Raw genomic sequence first — 22,998 nt, forward strand, 5'->3', positions numbered from 1 at the left:
GAGATCTCTGTGCTGAGGTCTGAAGACAGTGTGTCAGGCGAGCAGGCCGCCTTAAAGCCTGCAAGTGGACTTTCTGAGGCTGAGCATTCAGCCGGGTGTAAACTGACACCCAGGATACCAGGTGAACTTTATTTAGTTTTTCTGTGTGTGAACAAGCACCAAGCCTGTAAAGTGACTGTTGTGTTATGTTATAAGTGTGAATAAACACTGAAGAGTGATTTACAACCTGGTCCTTTGCTTCTATACTGCGTCCGATAACCTGCCTACCAGAGCGAATCCCCACAGTGGTCAGTACAAATAGCTGGCACAGGATCTATTAATTCCAGAACCAGAGGACATTCATTACCTGTGGAGGAATATAGGCATCTATAAAAGAAAGGATTCTTTACAGTTAGAGCCAGTGACAGTGCCCTATCTCAAGAGGTAGTAATGGCAGATACTATCTCAGCATTTAAAAATGGCATTGATGGTTATAATTAAAGGGATATTCCCATCTCGGGGACCCGCACCTATACTTAAAACAGATCCGGCGAAGTGCTGGAGGGTGCACCCCTTTCATTTATTCCTATGGGAGTGCTGTCACTGGCTCGGCTATTTCTGTCAGCCAAATACAATTGAATGGAGCAGTGGCGGGGCTTGCATGGTGCGCTTCCCACTCATTTCAATGGGAGTGCTGAAAATGGCCAACGCGCCACGCGATTTTTGGCGATACCATAGGAATAAATGGAGGCCGTACACGCATGAGCGGTGTGCCATCCGTCTAGTATAGGTGTTGGTCCCGGTGGTGCGACCCGCACTTATCAGACATTGGGGGCATATCTTATCAATGTCCGCGATGGGAATACCCCTTTAAATGGGTTTTCACCGATAAATTGATATAGATGACCTATCTAGGTCAATAATATAAGATCTGCGGGAGTCTGGCACCCCTGAAGATCAGTTTTTTGAAGAGGCACGCTCCTCTTAGGCCACTGACATCACGTTCATCAGTCGAGTGGCCTAGGTGTAGCTCATACAAGTGAATGGGGATGGGCTGCAATACCAAGTACAGCCACTATCCAGTGGATGGTGCCGCAGTACCTCAAACAGCTGGTCTTCAATATTACTAGGAATATTACTGCATCTAATAGCAGCTGTCTCCTCCTCTAGCGAGCAGGGGATTGACAGGAGGGAACTCTTCCGTCTGCTCTATCGGTCCTTGTAATGGGGCACTCAGAGTAAGGCTCTGTCCACATCTGCCCCACAGGCTCTATTAGGGCCCTCAGCCACATGTTCTGTCAAAGACAAAATAGCTCGGCATTTCCTGACTAAAACCCAATTAACCCCATGATAGAAAATGGGGTGGTCGGGCACTATTCGTTTCCATCACTTGATAGAAACTGTGCTTCAGTTCATGACGTTGTTCTGCTTTTATAATGGAGCAGAATGGGAATACATTATGGTGATAAAAGCCTTACTTTGTAAGTTTATTACTTATTCTGTTCCTGTATTATTCAGATGTATCCGAGCTAAAATTGCCTCGCAGTGTTATCTGGGTTATCTCGTGACAAAAGCCCTTGAAATCCCTTGAAAAATTAGTTAACATTTTTTCTTTTTACTTAACATATTAACCATTAAGTTTAGCTCGGGTGCATCTGTATAGCACAGAGCGGCTGTCACGATTTTGCAGGCTCTAGAGATGAAATCTTTCAGCATTCTTTGCTAAATCATAGTCTGCACAAAGCTTTCTTTGGTGGATTTAAAGTCCAGTAGGCAGTGTACAATACTGTGATGTAGTAAAAATTAACTCAAGCACCATATAAGAAGATAAATTGTTACACGTGTATCTGACAACCAGCTGATTGACTGTTCGCAAAAACAACAAGCAGAATAGTGAGTGCAGCTCTGGAGTATAATGCAAGATGTAACTCAGGATCAGTACAGGATAAATAATGTATGTACACAGTGACTTCACCAGCAGAATAGTGAGTGCAGCTCTAGATTATAATACATGATGTATTGATTTATGATGCTATGTAACCCTTAGAGGTCTGGAATGTATTGGATAACACTAACAGCATTATGTCAGTGTTATCCAATACATTCCACAACTGTAAGGGTTACATAGCATCATAAATTAAAATAATGCTATGCGACCCTGGTAGTGCTGGAAGTTCAGGGTTCTACGCAGTGAGACTCCACCAGCTGAATAGTGAGTGCAGCTCTCGAGTGTTAGGCTGGTTTCACAAGAGTGAGTGTCACGCTCCGGACTCACTGCGTAGAACCCTGAACTTCCAGCACTGCCGGGGTCGCATAGCATTATTTTAATTTATGATGCTATGTAACCCTTACAGTTGTGGAATGTATTGGATAACACTGACATAATGCTGTTAATGTTATCCAATACATTCCAGACCTCTAAGGGTTACATAGCATCATAAATCAATATAATGCTATGCGACCCCGGCAGTGCTGGAAGTTCAGGGCGGGTGCTGTGCTGCGAGTCCGGAGCATTACACACACTCTTCCGAAAGTGGCCTAATACAGGATGTAACTCAGGATCAGTACAGGATCAGTAATGTATGTACACAGTGACTCCACCAGCAGAATAGTGAGTGCAGCTCTGGAGTATAATACAGGATGTAACTCAGGATCAGTACAGGATATGTAATGTATGTACACAGTGACTCCACCAGCAGAATAGTGAGTGCAGCTCTGGAGTATAATACAGGATGTAACTCAGGATCAGTACAGGATATGTAATGTATGTACACAGTGACTCCACCAGCAGAATAGTGAGTGCAGCTCTGGAGTATAATACAGGATGTAACTCAGGATCAGTACAGGATAAGTAATGTATGTACATAGTGACTGCACCAGCAGAATAGTGATTGCACCTCTGAAGTATAATATATTATGTAACTTAGTTTAAGTACAGGATAAGTAATGCATGTTCAAGTTGACTCCTACAGCAGAATATTGATTGCAGCTCTGGAGTATAATACAGGATGTACGGCCTGTTTCAGTGTGGGAATTGCGATCCGCGTGTGAGCGTAATAACCCGTTATGGACGCTGCTCTTTTCGCAGGAGTGCATGACATTGTACCGATTTTTATCATGCTGTGTCTCTCTGCATGAACTGTACCTACTGAATTATACTGACAGAATTATATCAATATAATTCTGTAGAGGTAAGGTCATGCAGAGACGGGCAGCATTATAAATCAGTATAATGTCATGCACTCCTGAGAAAAGAGCATGATTCCTGCACTGGACATGCTCATCTGCAACAGCCCTAACTCAGAATCGGTAAAGAAAGAAAAGGTTTCTGCCTCGGCGCAAAATCACTGGAGAAGACTATCTTAGTGCAAGAAATCTTCTTGGTTTAATAGAAACAACGCGTTTCGGGGATTACAAACTCCCCTTCATCAGGTTTCATAATGATACTTTCCTGCATCAGTGTGGTTTTTGGCCCCTTCAGGCTACCCTCAATACAGCAGTTCCGGCATAACTCTACTGCTTCAGGTAGGTACGGTTAGGTAGGTTCTCACAGAGCCGATCCTAGCACAAGTGTACTAACTCAGAATCGGTACAGGATATGTAATGTAATGTACATACACACACACCTTGTCTTCACAAGCAGAATAGTGAGTGCAGCTCTGGAGTATAATAGAAAATATAACTCAGGATCTGTATAGGATAAGTAATGTATGTACACAGTGACCCCCTACCCCCAGAAAAATCAATGCCGCTCTGAAGTATCATACAAAATGTAACTTGGGATTAATACAAGATACGGAAAGTAAAGTAATGTATGTACACTGTGACTCCACCAGCAGAATAGTGAGTGCAGCTCTGGAGTATCTAACTCTGGATCAATCCAGTAAGTAATACAATGTATTTACAGAATAATTGCTCTTGTTCTATAGAAGTATTTTCTATGTTCGCTCTGTAATGGTGATCAAAGGTGGACACTTAACCAGAGGTCTGTTTTTGTCTGTAGTCTTCACCATAAAATCCATAGAATAAGACAATTATTGCAATACGACCTAGCTTACTTTTATCTAAAGCTGTAAAGTCTGATATTATTTAAGGTGCAAATAACCTACGACATGAAACTTGCATTGAACAGGCAGCTGCCTAGATGTTTGGTTTTTCGGGATGCACGTAATGTATTTTTCAATGAACAGTTTGGTCAGACCCAGGAAGGGAAATTTGCATCCCACTGGTGTTGGCCATAGGGAGAGCCGCCTGCCCATGAGGGAGCAATATTGCTCAAAACAAATGGCATTTTGTTAGTTTAGAGAACATAAAGGTCTATGTAGATATCAAATAAAATACCAGTCTCGCACTTCTATTCCTTTCTTTTTACCTTTTCTATTATGATCAGAGTATCTGCTTACTGTTATTAAATTGGGCAGGTTTAAAGTGTCCCCGCTGTACCCAGTAATTGGATGTTATCCTTTTGCTCAAGTGAAAGCTGATCTGTAACAGTGCTTAAAGACCGCCAAGCACATCCAATTACCGCTGTGAGCCCTGCTAGGGACGATGCACTCGCTTTATAGAGGGTATTAAATATGTGATTTCAATAAATGGGACCATGCTCTGCTAGGTAATTCACTCCTTGCCTGACTATTTTTTTAATGAACTATTTGCAAGATTTATATGGTCAGCAATGGCTATTTTTTTTAACTTTATTATTATTACAATTATGATTTATTTTTTGGGCCATACTATATTTGAAAGGTGCAAATACATCAATAATGGCTGTAACCACTATAATGCACTGAACCTGTTCTATTCTAGGGACTATTGATAGATTTTATATAAAAAAAATAATATTCCTTGACAACTTGTCATTGTACAGAGATGTGTGAATACAAAGATCAGTATATTCAAAATACTGTATTTTCACCCTACAAGAAACCCCCCCCCCCCCTTCCCCAAAGTGTGTGTGTGGGGGGGAGTGTCAGTGCATCTTATGGGGCGAATACTAATGAGCGCTTCTATACATTACTTAACTAATGAGCGCTCTGATGGGGGGTCATTCAAATAGGGGGTCTGATCTGACTTCAGATTGTGGTCTTTTTCACATTGGGGCTCTGATTGGGGGGTCTTATGAACATTGAGGGTCTGAGCTGAGGTCTGAATGCAGCCTTATTATTATTGAGGGTCTGATTAGGGGTCTTATAAACGTTGGAGGTCTGATCTGTGGTTTGATTGGGGGTTTTATTAACATTAGGGGTCTGATTGGGGTTCTTAATAAGATTGGGGGTCTGAACTGAGGTCTCATTTGGGGGTCTGAGCTCAGCTTTGATGGAAATTATTTTTTCTTATTATGGGCAGGTGAGTCTTATAGGGTGAAAATACAGTACATTGCTTATCTTGAAGTGATCCTGATGTTTTTAGGAGTGCCATTTTCAAACGTACCTGAACACCACCTGTTTCCTGGAAATTTTAGGATAATTAAAGATATGAGGAAGGTCATAAAAACTGAATTATATTCAAAAGAACATTAGGGGTTCTTCATATCTGGACTGTGATCCTGAGATACATCCATATTATACTCCAGAGATGTGCTCAGTATTCTACTGGTGGAGTCACTGGGGGAGATTTATCAAACTGGTGTAAAGTAGAACTGGCTTAGTTGACCATAGCAACCAATCAGATTCCACCTTATATTTTTCACAGCTCACAGGTGGAATCTGATTGGTTACTCTGGGCAACTTAGCTAGATCTACTTTACACCAGCTTGATAAATCACCTCCACTGTGTACATACATTACATTACTTATCCTGTACTGATCCTGAGTTACATCCTGTATTATACTCCAGAGCTGCACTCGCTATTCTGCTGGTGCCGTCACTGTGTACATACATTACTTATCCTGTACTGATCCTGAGGTACATCCTGTATTATACTCCAGAGCTGCACTCACTATTCTGCTGGTGCAGTCACTGTGTACATACATTACTTATCCTGTACTGATCCTCAGTTACATCCTGTATTATACTCCAGAGCTGCACAGCTGCACTTACTATTCTGCTGGTGTATGTACACAGTGACTACATTACTTATCCTGTACTGATCCTGAGTTATATCTTGCATTATACTCCAGAGCTGCACTCACTATTCTGCTGGTGCAGTCACTGTGTACATACATTACTTATCCTGTACTGATTCTCAGTTATATCTTGTATTATACTCCAGAGCTGCACTCGCTATTCTGCTGGTACAGTCACTGTGTACATACATTACTTATCCTGTACTGATCCTGAGTTACATCCTGTATTATACTCCAGAGCTGCACTCACTATTCTGCTGGTGCAGTCACTGTGTACATACATTACTTATCCTGTACTGATCCTGAGTTACATCCTGTATTATACTCCAGAGCTGCACTCACTATTCTGCTGGTTGGGTCACTGTGTACATACATTACTTATCCTGTACTGATCCTGAGTTACATCCTGTATTATACTCCAGAGCTGCACTCACTATTCTGCTGGTGCAGTCACTGTGTACATACATTACTTATCCTGTACTGATCCTGAGTTACATCCTGTATTATACTCCAGAGCTGCACTCACTATTCTGCTGGTTGGGTCACTGTGTATATACATTACTTATCCTGTACTGATCCTGAGTTACATCCTGTATTATACTCCAGAGCTGCACTCACTATTCTGCTGGTTGGGTCACTGTGTACCGGTTGACACTTCTTCCTTTTGTACCTAAAAGTTAGTTTTCCCTTTGAGTCCGTGTGCATAATCTCCTTGTACATCATTGACAAGCCATTTGAGGGATTTCTTTGCCTGGAAATGGTTATTTATAGATTTAAAGGGGTTTTGTCACTTCAGCAAATGGTATTTATTATGTAGAGGAAGTTAATACAAGGCACTTACTAATGTATTGTGATTGTCCATATTGCTTCCTTTGCCACCTGGATTCTTTTTTTTCATCACAATATACACAGCTCGTTTCCATGGCTACGACCACCCTGCAATCCATCAGCGGTGGCTGTGCTTGCACATTACAGGAAAAAGCACCAGCCTAGGTATGGTCCCAGCAATCAGAGAGGGCAGCACTTTTTCCTACAGTGTGCAAGCACGGCTACCGCTGATGGATTGCAGGGTGATCTGTAACCATGGAAACGAGCAGTGTATAATGTGAGGGAAAAATAAATCCAGGCAGTAAAGGAAGCAATATGGACAATCACAATACATTAGTAAGTGCCTTGTATTAACTTCCTCTACATGATAAATGCCACTTTCTAAAGTGACAAAACCCCTTTAAGCGAGTTTGAGTGTCCTTATCACTCATCTGGTGCTTTGTCTTTAGTTTTGCAGAGGACTGCTGGGATTTTTTAGTATTCAACTGGTCCATTGTCAAGACTTACTGGGCAACTGTATCACCCAAGCTTAAATTTGAAATTGTTTAATAGATATGTACGGTAACTTTCAAATCTGATAATTAATTGTAATTATGACTTTTCCTATGTTTCCATGCCTATTATTTTTGAAAGAAGATATGTTGGCATCTTATTACCTAATCTTTGCAGTATTCCCAAGCTCAACACCGTATTATCTTTAAAGGGGTTTTCTGATTGTTAGATATTTATGGCCTATATTTATGCCAGGTATCAAACCCCCACTGATCTGATATTTTGACCTATCCTGAGAATTGGTCATCGATATCTAAAGATTAGAAACTACCTTTAAATGGGGTGGTTGTTCATGGTTTGTCATTCTATGTTAGCCAATTTTAAAGGGGTTTTCCAAAATCTTGATATAGATGGACTGTCCTCAAGATAGGTCATCAATATCAGATCGACGGGGGTCCGACTTCTGGCACCCCCGCCAATCAGCTTTTTGAAGAGGCTGTGGTGCTCTGGTGAGTGCTGTGACCTCTTCAGAAGCCGATGACATCACGTTCATTAGTCACATGGCCTAGTTCTATTCAAGTGGATGGCGCTACGCAGCCCCCTCAGAGGCTGATTGCCGGAGGTCTGGGGTATCGGTCACCCATTAATCTGATATTGATGACCAATCCTGAAAAACTGGTCATTAATATTAAAAATCCGAAAACCCCCATTGATGTATGGGATGGAATTGTAAAGGTGTTTTAGTGGCTCTGGTATTCTTTCCAATGGTAATATTTCAGTATATGAGAGCAGGGTTTCGCCACCAGGGTTTGTACATGGGCTGTGTGTACAATACACAGGAATACTGGCAGTTTCCTCTTGTGTTATAGGTAATTCAATGGGGGTTTCAGCTGCCAAACCTGTACAATCGGCTGATCCTGAGCAATGATGAGGCAACATCTGTATTAAGAGCTGTATTATCATTAGATGATATGATCCCTTCTGGCAGGTAACACCCCTCTCTACTTTGTATACTGAAAGCATGATGCAGAATAGCCTACAGGTTACGTAATTTATCACACATAATAAATTGAGTTTCTCTTTAAGAAACCTGATTGAGCTTCCAGATATAGATATATATTAGCAGAAGGACTCTGCTTCGCATGGGTATATTTCATCTATTTCATTTAATGTTTGTTTGTGTCGTTAAAAGATATCCACTATAACAGTAACATCCACAGCGCCCTCCCCTTTAACAGTGACCTCTAACGCGGCCGCCCCTTTATTAGTGACCTCCACAGTACCCCGTCTCGTTAACAGTGATTTACACAATAACCCGCCCCCTTAACAGTGACCTCTACAGCACCCCGCCCCTTAACACTGACCTACATAGCGGACCGTCCCCTTAACTGTGACCTCCACAGTTCCCTGTCCCCTTAACAGTGACCTCCACAGCACCCCGCCCCCTTATCAGTGACCTCCACAGCGGCCTCCCCTTTAATAGTGACCTTTCACAGTACCCCATCTCTTTAACAGTGATTTCCACAACACTCCGTCCCCTTAACAGTGGCCTCTACAGCAATCTGTCCCTTAACACTGACCGCCATAGCGGTCCATCCCCTTAACTGTGACCTCTACAGCAGCCTGCACCTAGGGTGGTCAGAGGTCTGGTTTTAGGCCGGACAGTCCGACTTACAGACTCCCTCTCCTCCGTCCGGTGCAGGGCCTGGACGGACACAGGGATGTCCTTTTGAACAGCTCACTCTGACTGCAGCACTGTGCTGTCTGAGCATGAGCTGCAGGAGAAAGTCACCCTCCCTCCCGCCACTGCAGCTGACAGAAGTAGATTTTTACCTTCATTTTGGCCGCGGAGTGGGAGGGGGTGTGGCTTAGTGGGTTTGGGGGCGTGGTTTTTAAGTTCTTCTTTTGAGGGTGGCCTGAATGGCCAACCTACCTGCCCCCTGAACTGTGACACAGCACTCTACAGCACTCCGCTACCTTAACAGTGTCATCCACAGCTCCCTGTCCGTTTAAAGCTGACTTGCAGCAGTAAAGAAAAATGGCTTGTTGTTATGGAAACCTGGTGTAAAACTGTGTGTATGTGGAGACTAAGGACCTGCAAGCTTCTATTGGCTGATTAGGGACATGTGACCGTGTGTATGGCGGTTGGGATATGAAGAGAAAGACCTGCAGGCTTCTACCAACTAATGTAGGTCATGTGATGTGCCATATTTGCATTTTTTGGGGGAATATCTCAGGAAAGGTACTTGCTAGAGAGCTGAGACCCGGTCTAAAACCTTCCCAGACACCTGATGTACCTGTGTGGCAAATTTCGTGATTGTAAATGCAACAGTGCGGATTCCTTTAGCGGACATACATATGTATCTCAAACAGCATGAAAGGCGCCTGCACTGCATTCTGCTGGCAAGCAGTGGGCAGTTTTATTTCTCAGTTTTTTTTTTATTTTTTTATTTTTTATTTTTTTATGTATACACATTGAGGACAATCCATTACTACTGCAGACTGTCAGGGAATGCTGGGATTTGCGGTTTTAACTGTACAACAGCTGTAAAGCCACATTGGGGACCTTTTAATATATTCGAGAGAAGCTTCTATTCAAAGCGTCCCTTTAAAATCGAGCACGCCATGTTTGTGCGCTTTCTCCGTAACATCAGGGAATGATCAGTGTACCACGAGCATGCTAATAACAGTGGCACATACAGCATAAGATTCAGTCTGTAAGTATTTGCCCCCCTCCCTGCATTGGATTAAATGCTATTTATCTACATAGCCCAAAACACAGCAACCGCAAGACCTTGGGGCCTGGCCAGACCAGCCTAAAACTGCAGATTTATGTGATACTGGGGTAAGAATACCTCTCAGAGCGTGATGTTCAAGTTCACATCCGCCTATTATTCCTTGTAGATCTGTATTCTTTTTTTTAAATCCGATAGTTTTTATTAACAATTTTTCAATATACAGAAATAAAAAAAGCCCCCTTCAGAGGATAAAGAAGTAGGTAGATACAATCTCATTGGACATTTAAGACATTTTCATAAATCACGTACAACTTTCGATAATACAATTAAATGATACAGAAAACTACCCTTACAACTGTATTATATATTAGTATATAATAAACCACTCTCCATCCAGCGATGAGACTGGCACCACACCACTTGTATAGGTATAGCGTATCAGAGCACCGAGGAAGATATTGCCGACACTCTAAGTATGAGCTCAACCTCCATCCCTTCCAAGATAAACCTCCACTCCAAGTCACCTACCATAATTTCCCTTCCCAGTTCCGGTCACGCGTATGCATGTTGCAAAACCGCATGTATCTCTGAGACCACTCCTCCCAACACGGCCAAGAGAACTACAAACCAAGCTATAGAAGAAAGTGATCCAGCTTCCAAGATGGCAGTAGTAATACGTGATAATCTTTATTTCATGGGTGCAGAATACTCCTTGGTCATGAGTAAGGATCAGAACCTGACGATCCGAAACGCGTAATGTACATGTTGGATTTTATTCTGCACCCATGAAATAAATCATATCACATATTACTACTGCCATCTTGGAAGCTGGATCACTTTCTTCTGTTGCCTTCGTCCACGCCTGGTTCCTGGCGTTTTTTCCGGGCTTCAATTGGTGGTGATTCAGGTGAGCTCCGCCACACTCCATTGTACAAACCAAGCTATGTTGCAGCGGTCCTATACGCTACCCATTTGTCCCATATTTTGGCAAACTTGGCCGAGCACTGCCTTTTAATATATGCACCTTTTTCCAGGCGGAGGATCTCAGCCATTCTGTTCAAAAATTCAGCCCCAGATGGGGGCTGGGGTCTAAGCCCGTATTTAGCCATTAATTTCCTGTCCTGGAAGAGCAGACGCTGCACTCCCAAGCATGAATTTCGGTTTTTAATGTCCAATATTCCCAGCACACATATCCTCGGACCAGACGGGACCATAACTTCATATGCTTCTTTAATACAGGTTAACACACCTGTCTTAAAATTCCTAAGCTCTGTGCATTAGGGATGCAGGACTCTCCCCACATCTAGGGCAGGAAGCATCGTTCCTAACCCCGGTCTTGAACAGAAAGGATGGAGTCTTATATACTCGGTGAATAAGAAATATTTGGGACATACGCTGACTCTCGCACAGTGAGAAGTACTGCTTTCCATTGATCCTCTGAAATAGAACCAACCTCCTCCATCCATTTTTGTTTGACCACCAAGGGATCACGCTGCACAGATTTCACATATATATGGATGATATTAGTCCACTCGAGGAGTCACTTGTGAGAATCTGTTGTGCATGTAAGCGACATAGACTTTGCCTAGGCCCGGGATGCGTGTCGTAACTGCAAAAATTGATAAAAGGCCGTATGGGGAAGGGAAAACTCATTCCTGAATTGCTCAAATGATTTAAACACACCATCTCTTTGCAGCTGATTCAAAAACCTCACACCCTTCCGTTCCCATGGAGAGAACCCTTCCAAGTGAAATATTTCAGACAACTGAGGGTTTCTCCACAGAGGAGTGACCTGAGTAAAGCCCCGTATAGACAGCAAGTCACGACACTTACGCCAAACCTTACATATCAAATGAAGTGTAAGATGTCCCACCAACTTGCCAGAGAGACCACTGGGCTCCAGTAGGGCTACAGGAGATTCATCTTCTATAACGGGGTCCAGCAAGCTTCGGCGTTCCAGCTGCTGTGAAACTACAACTCCCAGCATGCAAACATGCTCAGCTATTTTTCTAACTCCCATAGAAGTGAATGGAGCAGTCAGGGAGTTGTAGTTTCGGAACACCTGAAGTGCCGGAGGTTGCTGATCCCTGTTCTATAATGTGTGCTATCAGCCGTGCAGGTGCGTTATCTCCAGGAGCAGTCCCCCAACCCCTCAATTGCTGCATCTGTGAGGCTATAAAATAAAAACATGGATTAGGAATGGAGAGACCCCTGCATCGTTCCCTCTCTGTAAAATATCCAGCCGGATCCCGGCCAGTTTTTTGCGCCAAATCAAGTTTCTAAACAACCTTTGTATTCTAAAAAATATCCGTGTTGGATTCCACACGCATAGATTTTTTTCAGACATGTTGTTCAGGAATGGCTCAATATTGTTTTTCACGCAATGCCTAATGTTTAATGAAACCACGATTCCCAAATACTTGAAGATGAGTGGATGGGAGACAGAAGCCAGCAGGGGCCGGGTCTAACGGAAACCTAACGGACTTGTCCCAATTTATACGAAGACCAGACCTGTCTCCAAAGTCCTTTTATAAGAGACATTATGGGGCCCAACGATCCTTCCACATCTCCCACGTATATAAGCATGTCGTCTGCATACAGGGACACGCGTTCCTCCCTTGCTCCCATGGGGAATCTCACAATTCTATCTGAAGATCGAAGTAAGCATGCAAGTGGCTCAAATGCAATGGCGAATAGAAGAGGGGACAGCGGGCATCCCTGACGTGTACCTCTTCCCAACTCAAACACTTCTGATGTACCACCATTAGCTCTAATCCTAGCTTTAGGGCCACAATATAATAGTTGGACCCAAGAAATAAAGGTGTACCCAAATCCCATGACTCGCAGCACCTCCCATAGATATTGCCACTCAACACTATCAAAGGCTTTGGCAGCATCCAGGGACAGTATGGCCTGACCCCCTTCCGATTCTGACCGCCTCTGAATATTAAGAAATAACCGTCTAAGGTTAATCGAGGTAGATTTATCAGGCATAAAACCAGCTTGATCACTATGTATAATGGTCGAGATGACTGCTTGTAACCGATTCGCTAGGACCTTCGTCAGTATCTTATCATCAGAAGTTAGTAGGGAGATCGGTCTATATGACTAGGGTACAGTCGGGTCTTTCCCAGGCTTTGGCAATGCAACTATTATTGCCTCCTTCATAGAAGCGGGCAGTTCTCTTTTTTGAAGGGAGTCATTAAATACAGATAGCAAAAAACTCTGCCGGTAAACCATCCAACCCGGGACCTTTTTCATTCGGGAATGATTTAAGCGCCACCTCTAGTTCGGTCAGTGACTGAGGTTGGTCTAAGTAGGCCGCACTGTCCATCGAAAGCCATGGGATAGCGCTCCCAGCTAGGTAATCTGCAATATTTTGAGAACTCACTGCTAACTTAGATTTAATACAGCGTTTTATAGTACGAATGGAAAACCGCCAGAATATCCGAATCTGCTATGACCAAAGACCCATCGGTTCCTCGGATGGAGCGAATTTTTGAGAAACCATCCTGCGCCCGCACAACCCTGGCCAGCAGTCTGCCAGAACTCTCCCCGGCCTCAAAGTATTTTTGCTTAAGAAAAAAACGTCTATTCTCAGTGGTTTGAATTAGATGTTCCTTTAATTCTGTCTGCGCCGTCGCCAACAACGTCTCAGGGATGTTCAACAAATCTCTTTTCCATTTCCATGACTAGGTCATGGAGCTGTTTTAGAGTTTCCCTGGACCTTGTTTTTTGGTGACTAATCCTCTGGATGCATAATCCACGGATAAATATGCCTTACATAAATCCCACACTACTCCCATAGTGAAAAATTCCCGGATCTCCTCTGTTATACCCATCCCCCCCATCCACCAGCTGCAGCCAAAAAGGGTTAAGCCTCCACGTGCCCACTCCAAAAGGTCTCCTTACACCCAATTGGAGCACTACATGCATAGAGGAATGATCAGATAGACTTCTCGGCAAGTAGGCAACATCTACCACCATAGATAACCTATCCGGGGATCCTATAGCCAGGTCAATTCTAGAGAGCGAATGGTGAGAACTAGAAAAACAGGAGAACCTGCGTATATATCCAGATTCCTCACTGGCCAAATATCATGCAGATCCAGCTCTCGTAATACAGTGGCAAAATTAGTGTCTCTACCTGCACCCGACCCTCCCATCCTGTCCAACCTCGCAGACTGACCAGTATTAAAATCACCTACTAATAAAATAGGACATGGAGGGAGCTCCTCAACATAGGCCATTATTTCCTTCAACACTTCTTGTAGATCTGTATTCTGGTGCGGACACAGGGGGCAGGTAACTGGTCCTCACCAGCAGAAGAACCAGTGACTTATTAATGAGTTAGTCACCAAAAAGCCTTTGTGGATTCATTGTTGTCCATTCATCCACATGTAATTAAAGCACAAGCCTGTCAAACTGCAGCAAGCTTCCTGTTTTTTTTTGTTTTTTTTACCTATATCCTTAGGCCTCATCCATGTCCAGCCCGCATTTTTGGGGCATTGTACACAGACCAATAAATTTCTATGGGTCCACAAAAACAAAAAAAAAGATAGCATGTGGATGTCATCCGTGTGCTGTCCACATGCATATCTCCATTCCGCAAATTACAGAACATGTCCTATCCTTGTCTGTAGTCATTTCTAGTAATGGAAGTTAGAAAAATGCGGATTGCACGCGGGTGTCCATATTTTGTGGCTCTGTGGTTTACGGACTGCAATACGGACATGAGGCTTTACAAGATCATCAGAAGTGTTGATGTTCCTTCTGTATTGTATTACATTGTAAAGTCTGAAACAGTATGATACATATTGTTATACGGGATGAAAATATTTGGTTTTATCGTTTTTATTACATTTATATGTCCTGATAATTTGGACAGCTTTGTACTAGCAGATCAATTTCTACACCAACCTAGTTTATAAACTCTTCTCCAACACACACGCACGTGTACACACTTCATATAAAGTGCAGGTCAAGAACACAGAACAGGAGGAGATCATTCCATTATACCTCATCTCTGTGTAGGCTTCACTCCTGGTTTTGGCCCACAATCACTGACCATGTGTAGGCAGCCTAAGATACAGCAAGACTATTGGCCCCCTTCAGACCTGGTCCCCGGGTCTTTTGGTCCAATGTAACAGGGTTGGCCGGAGTTATGGAAACATCGAAGCCGGCTGAACTCAACTCCCATAGCAGTGAATGGGAGCTATGCCAACAGTGTAGCACATCAAGCTACATTGTCTCCGTTCACTCAGGAGATACAAGAAGAGCATAGCTGGCTGTTCTGTGCCGGCCTCTCAGCCGTTTCCGTAACACCGCTTACCCCAAGCCAGCGCTTACTATCGTTATTTTAGTCCTTTCTGAATGTGGTGTCTGACTGTAAGGGCTCATTCAGACGGCCGTATGCTGTCCGAAAAAATGCGGATCCGTTTTTTGGCGGATTAGATGCTGACTCATTCATTTCTATGGGGCCCTTTTCTTTCATTCCACTGCTCTGCAAAACAAATGAAACATGTCCCATACTAGTCAGTGATAATCAGGACATGGCCCCATTGAAGTCTATGGGTCCGCAAAAATACTGAATGCTATCCAGTTTTTTGCGAATGTGCTGAGCTGTCTGCAAAAAAAACGGATCCGCATTTTTGCGGGCCATCTGAAAGAGCCCTAATCCTGGGGACCGTGAAAGGTCAACGTATGTAGGTGTTTATATCGCTCCATATACTTTATTTCTATCTAGATGCTGATTGGATCCATGTATAATTCTCAACAGAATGGAAATCCTTATCCAATCTGATGGCATTGTTCCTCCTTTTCCTCTCCCACAGCAGTCCATCTCCAGTGATGTGAATGGGGTTTTTGTAACCTCATTCATCTCCTCTGGAAGAAAAAAAAAATCTGTGTGAATTGCTGTCCATACCGCAGAAAAGAAATCCAGAAGAATAGGTCATAAGCCACTTATTCTCATGGATTCTTTACCCCGCCGCGCGGCATCTCGATGTGGGTCTGCAGCACGTCGGACTTCACTTCTGCTGCAGAATCCTAACTTGGCTCTGCACTAGAGATAAAGATTCATTCATCAGACTTCTTAAGCAGTAAGGTGCTGGACTCTCTGCTCAGGACGCTCCCCCTTGATTGACAGGACCGGAAAGCTCACCTCTCAATTTTGCGCATGCGCAGTTTCTTCGGGTTGTGGCACAGAGATTCCCCACCTTTTTGTGTTTTTCACCTTAGCCAAGGTGTCCTTCATGTCCTACTATATGACAGAAAATAGATTGTACTCTCAATAACTACCTAGAAATTAAATGTGTTGCATTCCACTGGGTGACCACACATCTGTTGGGCCAGGGGTTTCTTCATCTGTCTTCGCCCTTGCATTACTGAATAGTGATGGCCATTAAAGAGATCAAGCCATTTTAACCTGATGAAGGGGGCTCTAAAAAGAATAATCGATAAAGAAGAAGCTCCTGTATTCTTCATCCAAGTGTCCTGGTAAGGTGTTATTGCGCCAACCTGCGTCCTGCTATTTATACATTAAAGAGGAAACGTCACCTCTCCTGACTTGTCTATTTTAGTAAATAATTGTATCCCCTGTAAAATAACAATTCTAAAGCATCTGTTCTTATAACTCTGCATAGTGCAGTTACTCTGTTATTCCCACTAGAAAATGATAAATACATTGACAGCTGTCTGTTAACAGTTCCCATGTCAAAACGGAGCGCCCTCTACAGTCTGGATTCGTCCACCATGATTGGACAGCGTCAGACTGCAGAGACTCACTACCAACTGGTGACACCCAGTTATTACTTTGATGGAGGAGGAATAACAGAGAGACGGCACAACACAAAGTTATAAGAAAACAGTAAAGGCACAAAATTATTTTATAATAGTCCAAAAAATCCATATGACTTGAATTGGAACAATTATTTTGGAGAGTCTGTAGCCTGCGGACTGTAGTAGAAGTCCAAATGCCAACCGCTTTAAAGCCAAAGTGCGCCCATCTCTACCCGGGATAGTAAACTTCAAGTGACGGAGAGACTTCAGAAATGGTCAACATATTAATAGTAAGGTGGCTCTTACCTATAATGATGGCACAAGCGCTTACAAGGCCTATTTCTTTTTTAAGTGTGACTTTTTCTGTAGTGGTGTCCTGGCCTGGCGTAGCATTCGGAAGGTGCTGCGGAGTGGGCACCGGTGGCCCATGCCCTGGACTACTGCTGCTGCAGTTGGAGTTTTTGATCTCTTTCTCCCCTGCCATGTCTCCGGCGAGTCCTGAATTCCTTCAGCCAGCCAGACCCTTGTACAGTTAAGGGTGGACGTCCTGGTCTGTTCTTGCAAGAGACCTTGTGTCTGCCAGGTACCTTCTCTCTCCTGCACCTGCAGAGCTTACAGTGACACCACCAAGACGGGCACACTTTACATGCTGCCTTCCACAGCCAGGTCCAGGAGGAGGGGGGCACACACTCTCTCCGCTCTTAAAGACACAGAGCCTTCATCCACAGCCCACCCCCCACCCCTTTTTCGCCAGTGAAGGACAAAAAAAAAAAAAAAGTTCATTATAATCTTTTAGCTGTTAGTGCAAATATTTTCTGCACTTAGGTATTTAACTCCTCTGCAGGGTTCCTCTTGAAAATCCCTGTTAATCTTCATTATATTGGTCAGATCCATTTTGTTCGGCCTCACGTGAATACGGTATTCTGGAAGTGTAACACGTTGCATTGTTCGGTGTGGAAGAGAAGAATGCAAGCATTGATTACTTGGACCGATTCAGAGATTTCACCGCTCTCATTAAACTGCAGCCCTTTGGACCTCAGTATATCTTCACGTAGTTTTACTCTAGACCCTATTCACATGAGCATATTGAAATACGGACATTTAATATAGATTACGTTTTTTTTCTATAGTTAAAAAGTCATGCTTCATGCCAAAGCCCTGGAGTAGGTGGCATAACTCGATGCCCGATTTACTTCACGTGCCACGGCATATCTAATATTTCAATCTTGTTACATAAGACATCGCGCCACCTTTGTGGTTTGGTCCATAACATGCTGGGGCCCAATTTACATTGCTACCCCTACAGCTTTGTCACTGAAGTGATTTGCGGACTGTTGAAAGCGGACACCACTGCGATCCCGGCTCTCCATGGATACACAGTTAATGAACTAAGCTTTTCCAAGTAAATCCCTTTTAATATATTTAAATACTGCACATTAATCCCATGTGGAAAACTGTACGAGGCGCCGCATGTTGCAGTGAAAAAACTTTCTATAGGCTTTGTGGGTGAGGTAAAAAATAAAAATGCAGTAGCGTCTGTCTATCTAGTAGGGTTGTAGATAGATTGCATCTACATCTTGGAACTTCAAAAAAATAGCATCCATCTATCTAAGGCTACTTTCACACTGGCGTTTTGGTTTCCGTTTGTGAGATCCGTTTCAGGGCTCTCACAAGCGGTCCAAAACGGATCAGTTTTGCCCTTAATGCATTCTAAATGGAAAAGGATCCGCTCAGAAACCATCAGTTTGCCTCCGTTCAGTCACCATTGCACTTTGGAGGCGGACAGCAAAACGCCTGACGAAACTGAGCCAAACGGATCCGTCCTGGCACACAACGCAAGTCAATAGGGACGGATCCGTTTTCTATGATACAATCTGGCACAATAGAAAACGGATGCATCCTCCATTGACTTTTAATGGTGTTCAAGACGGATCCGTCTTGGTTATGTTAAAGATAATACAAACGGATCCGTTCTGAACTGATGCAGACGGTTGTATTATCAGAACAGATCCGTCTGTGCAGATCCATGACGGATCCGCACCAAACGCGAGTGTGAAAGTAGCCTAATATCTATTCCTCCTATCTGTCTATCCAACGTCAGGGTGGGGTGCCTAGGGCCCACCAGTAAAAATTGTTCGGGGGTCCCATCGTACAGTTACATGCAAAGATTTCCTGGGGTGAACAGCAGCAAGATGCTACAATAAGATTGATTATGGGGGCCCTGCAGCTACCTCGAGACGGCAGGTCTCTGGTGAGTGTATACTGGTATGCCGGCTTCTATGTCTACAAGCCACCCGATGCTTCTAGGATAATGAACGGAGTAGTTTATTAAATAATCTATATGAACATGGGCTTGTTGAGGTGCTCTATGCTGTACATTCAGTCTAGTGTACCCTGTGCTACTGGTCTAGGGGCTGGGGGGGACTCGGGGCCTGTTCCCCTGGGGGCTAATCCAAGACAGTCTCCGTCTTTCTATCCTAAAGTATACCATTTATTCCTACAGCAAAAAATGAGTTAACAATCCCAAGTCTTGTAAGTTCATAAATGTCATGCGTTACTCCCACCAAACAAAAAGCAGGGAATGAATGCCACCATTCTCCCTTCACGTCTCTCCTCCCTGATGTGAAGACATTTTGACACTTTTGGATCCGATACAATTATTCTTTTGTGTCTTTTTTTTTGCGATGACAAAAAGATAACTTTCATCCGAGCTTACCTAGATAAGACAGAACATGGAGTGAAAGCCGCCTACATCAGCAAAGAAGCCAGAGAATTTAGGGGGAGATTGCCAACTTCCGGGAACAGTCAGGGACAAGAAGGGTAACCAGAAGTCTCATCCGTAGCAATAACTAAAAGGCTGCTTCTATAAATAAATTTAGTGAACGGATTAAACTTAGTTGGAAATTTAAGATTTTATTTAAGCAATATAGTGGTACATATTGCAGTGGTAACATGCTAAGATATGCCCCCAATGTCTGATAGGTGCAGGTCCCACCTCACCATGTTTAGAACAGAGCCTGCAAGCGTGTGCTGACGCCCTCCATTTATTCCTAACAGGAGCATCGAAAATAATCGAGCTGCTCGCTCTATTATTTTCGTCAGTCCCATTGAAATGAATGGGAGCACACCACGCAAACACAGCCACTGCTCCATTCACTTCTATGGGGCTGATGGATATAGCAGAGTCAGAGTTCGCCTATTTTCAGAGCTCCCATAGGAATGAATGGAGGGGAGCCACACATGCATGTGCGGGCTCTGTTCTAAAGATAGGTGGGACCCGCACCTATTAGACATTGGGGGCATAACCGAGCTGTATGCCCCCAATGTCTGAGATGAGACAACCCCTTTAATGCTGATCTGCAGTATGCACCTGTAATATACCGTAGCTCAGTGTGCTTTTGATTTTAGATGGAGGCAAAACAATTGCTGTGCTCCAAAGCATGGCATATAAAAGTGCAGTGCATTATGGAGGCATCATACAATGGAAAATGCATATTGCCTTAGAAAGTACAGTCGTGGCCAAATGTTTTGAGACTGACACAAATTTTGGTGTTCACAAAGTTTGCTACTTTTCGTTTTTACGGTGGCAATTTGCGTTAACTCTAATCCCAAAAGCCCGATTTCCTCTGCATTTCTAACTATTACTAACATCATTTCAGTGATCTTCTTGTTAGCTCAGGCGAAAGTGTTAACAAGGACAAGGCAGCTGATATCATTCTGTCATGCTGATTGGATTAGAAGAGCAGACAGATTAGGGGGGGGGGGGGGGGGGGGGGTAGTGCTTAAATCATTGTCTTCTTCTGTGAACCGTGGTTACCTCCAAGCAAACTGGTACAGTCATAATTGCTTTGAATCAAAAGCGCTTCACAGGCAAGGACTTTGCTGCTTGTAAGACTGCACATAAATCAACCATTTAACAGATCACCAAGAACTTCAAAGAGAGAGGTTCAATAGCTGTGAAGAAGGCTTCAGGGCATCCAAGAAGGTCCAGCAAGTGCCAGGACCATCTTCTAAAGAGGATTCAGCTACAGGATCAGATCACCACCAGTGCTTCTCTATGCACAGTGAGGAGAAGGCTTCTGGAGGATGGTCTGGTGTCAAGAAGGGCATCAAAAAAGCCACTTCTCACTGAAAAACATCAAGGACAGATGGACATTCGGCAGGAAGTACAGGGATTCGACTGCAGAGGACTAGGGTAAAGTTCATCTCTCTGATGAAGCCCCCTGTCAGACTGTGTGAGACATCTGGAAAACTGCTTGTATGGAGAAGAAAAGGTTAGCGCTACTATGAGCTCTATATCAAGCCAACAGTAAAACATCCTGAGACCATTCACATGTGGGGTTGCTTTTCATCCAAGGGAGTGGGCGCACTTATAATTTTGCCTATGAACACTGCCATGAATGGTATGGAAACATCCTTCAAAAGCAACTTCTCCCAACCATCCAGGAGCAATTTGGTGATGAATAATGCTTTTTTTTTTTCAAGCATGATGGAGATGGAAACCACGTCACAAGGCCAGGAAACTCCCCAGATCTCAATCCCATTGAGAACCTGTGGTCAATGCTCAAAAAGTGGGTGGATAAATAAAAACACAGAAATTGTGGTAAACTCCAAACACTGATTGGGCATGGGTTGTCATTGGACAGGATTTGGCCGAGAAACTGATATCCAGCATACCAGCATTACATCAAGAGCCCGTTTAACACAGGGTGATGATCGACCCATTGTTCCCAATCATTGCCCAGTGTAACCTAGCTGAACGAGCGAATGACAAACGATAAAGCACTTTTTTGGTGGTGACTGTATATTTTAATCAGACCTAAAAATGATCATTTGTCTGCAGCACACCTCCCTGCAGACAGGAACTGACAAGGGTATTAACTGCATGAGCGGGTGGGAATGAACGATCTTTCAGACAAACTCCTCACAATGATTGTGGCATGAAAATGAAGGCAAACGTATGGACCTGCTATATCATTGATTGTCTGTAACGAGGGCCTATCTGCTAGCATAAAGGAAGGATTACACCTTAGCTCGATGCCAGGGATCAGCAACCTTCGTCACTCCTCCAGCGGTTATGAAACTACAACTCCCAGAATGCTTCATTCGCTTCTTTAGGAGTTACAATAACAGCTGAGCGAGTGTGCATGCTGGGAGTTGTAGTTTCACAGCAGCTGGAGTGCCGCAGTTTGCTGACCCCTGCTCTATGCAGCTCACTCTCTCATCTGTCCATGAAGACTACGCAGCTCTACATCTCAACGACCTGTGAATTAAATTATAATTTTTGACAGATATGAATAGCTCTTTAGATATATTAGGGAACTGCATAAACAACAAGTCCCTTAGGCCTCATGCACACGACCGTGCTGTTTTTTGCGGACTGCAAACCGCAGATCTGCAAAAAACGGAAGCCGCCCGTGTGCCTTCCGCAATTTGCAGAACGGAACAGGAGGCCCATTGTAGAAATGCCTATTCTTGTCCGCAAAACGGATAGGACATGCTATATTTTTTGGGCGGGGCCACGGAACGGAGCAACGGATGCGGACAGCACACGGAATTCTGTCCGCATCTTTTGCGGCCCCATTGAAGTGAATGGGTCCGCACCCGAGCCGCAAAAACTGCGGCTCGGATGCGGACCCGAACAACGGTCGTGTGCATGAGGCCTTATACAGATGCATTATAGGTGTTTGCCAATTAACACTAAGGCCTCATTCAGATACCGGCCGTGTGCGATTCACAATTTGCGGACCGCACGTGACCATAACCATAATAGAAAATCTCTGTTTTTGTCTGCGATTGTGGACAAGAATAGGACATGCTTTATATTTTTTGTGGAGCCGCGGAATGGAATCACTGATGCGGCCCCATTGAAATGAATTGGTCTGCACCCGTTCCACAAAATTGCGGAACGGGTGTGGACCCGTTCATACGACCATGTGAATGGGCCCTTAAAGTGATATTAGAGCTTTTATCTGTGGACTTTCTATAGGACATCATTTAACTCTAAATTTTCTTTATGACAGGGTATAACGGGTATAAGCCAGTAGGTAGATGGATGTTACAATTACTGATTATTTTATGTAAATGAGGGTGTCCTTTTACAGGTCTCACTTTAG

General features: G+C 43.7%; 1 protein-coding gene across 1 annotated transcript in view; it reads right to left on the reverse strand.

Annotated features, from left to right (window-relative positions):
• The window catches only part of SLC7A10 (solute carrier family 7 member 10), a 62,007-nt gene extending 44,641 nt beyond the window's left edge, over positions 1-17,366 (reverse strand). Inside the window, exon 1 of the mRNA XM_040409682.1 lies at positions 17,189-17,366. Coding sequence (XP_040265616.1) covers positions 17,189-17,366 — 178 coding nt within the window. The remainder of the gene's footprint in view (positions 1-17,188) is intronic.
• Positions 17,367-22,998: the final 5,632 nt, after the last annotated feature.

This window comes from Bufo bufo, chromosome 10 (genome assembly GCF_905171765.1).
Source record: "Bufo bufo chromosome 10, aBufBuf1.1, whole genome shotgun sequence".
NCBI lineage: Eukaryota > Metazoa > Chordata > Amphibia > Anura > Bufonidae > Bufo > Bufo bufo.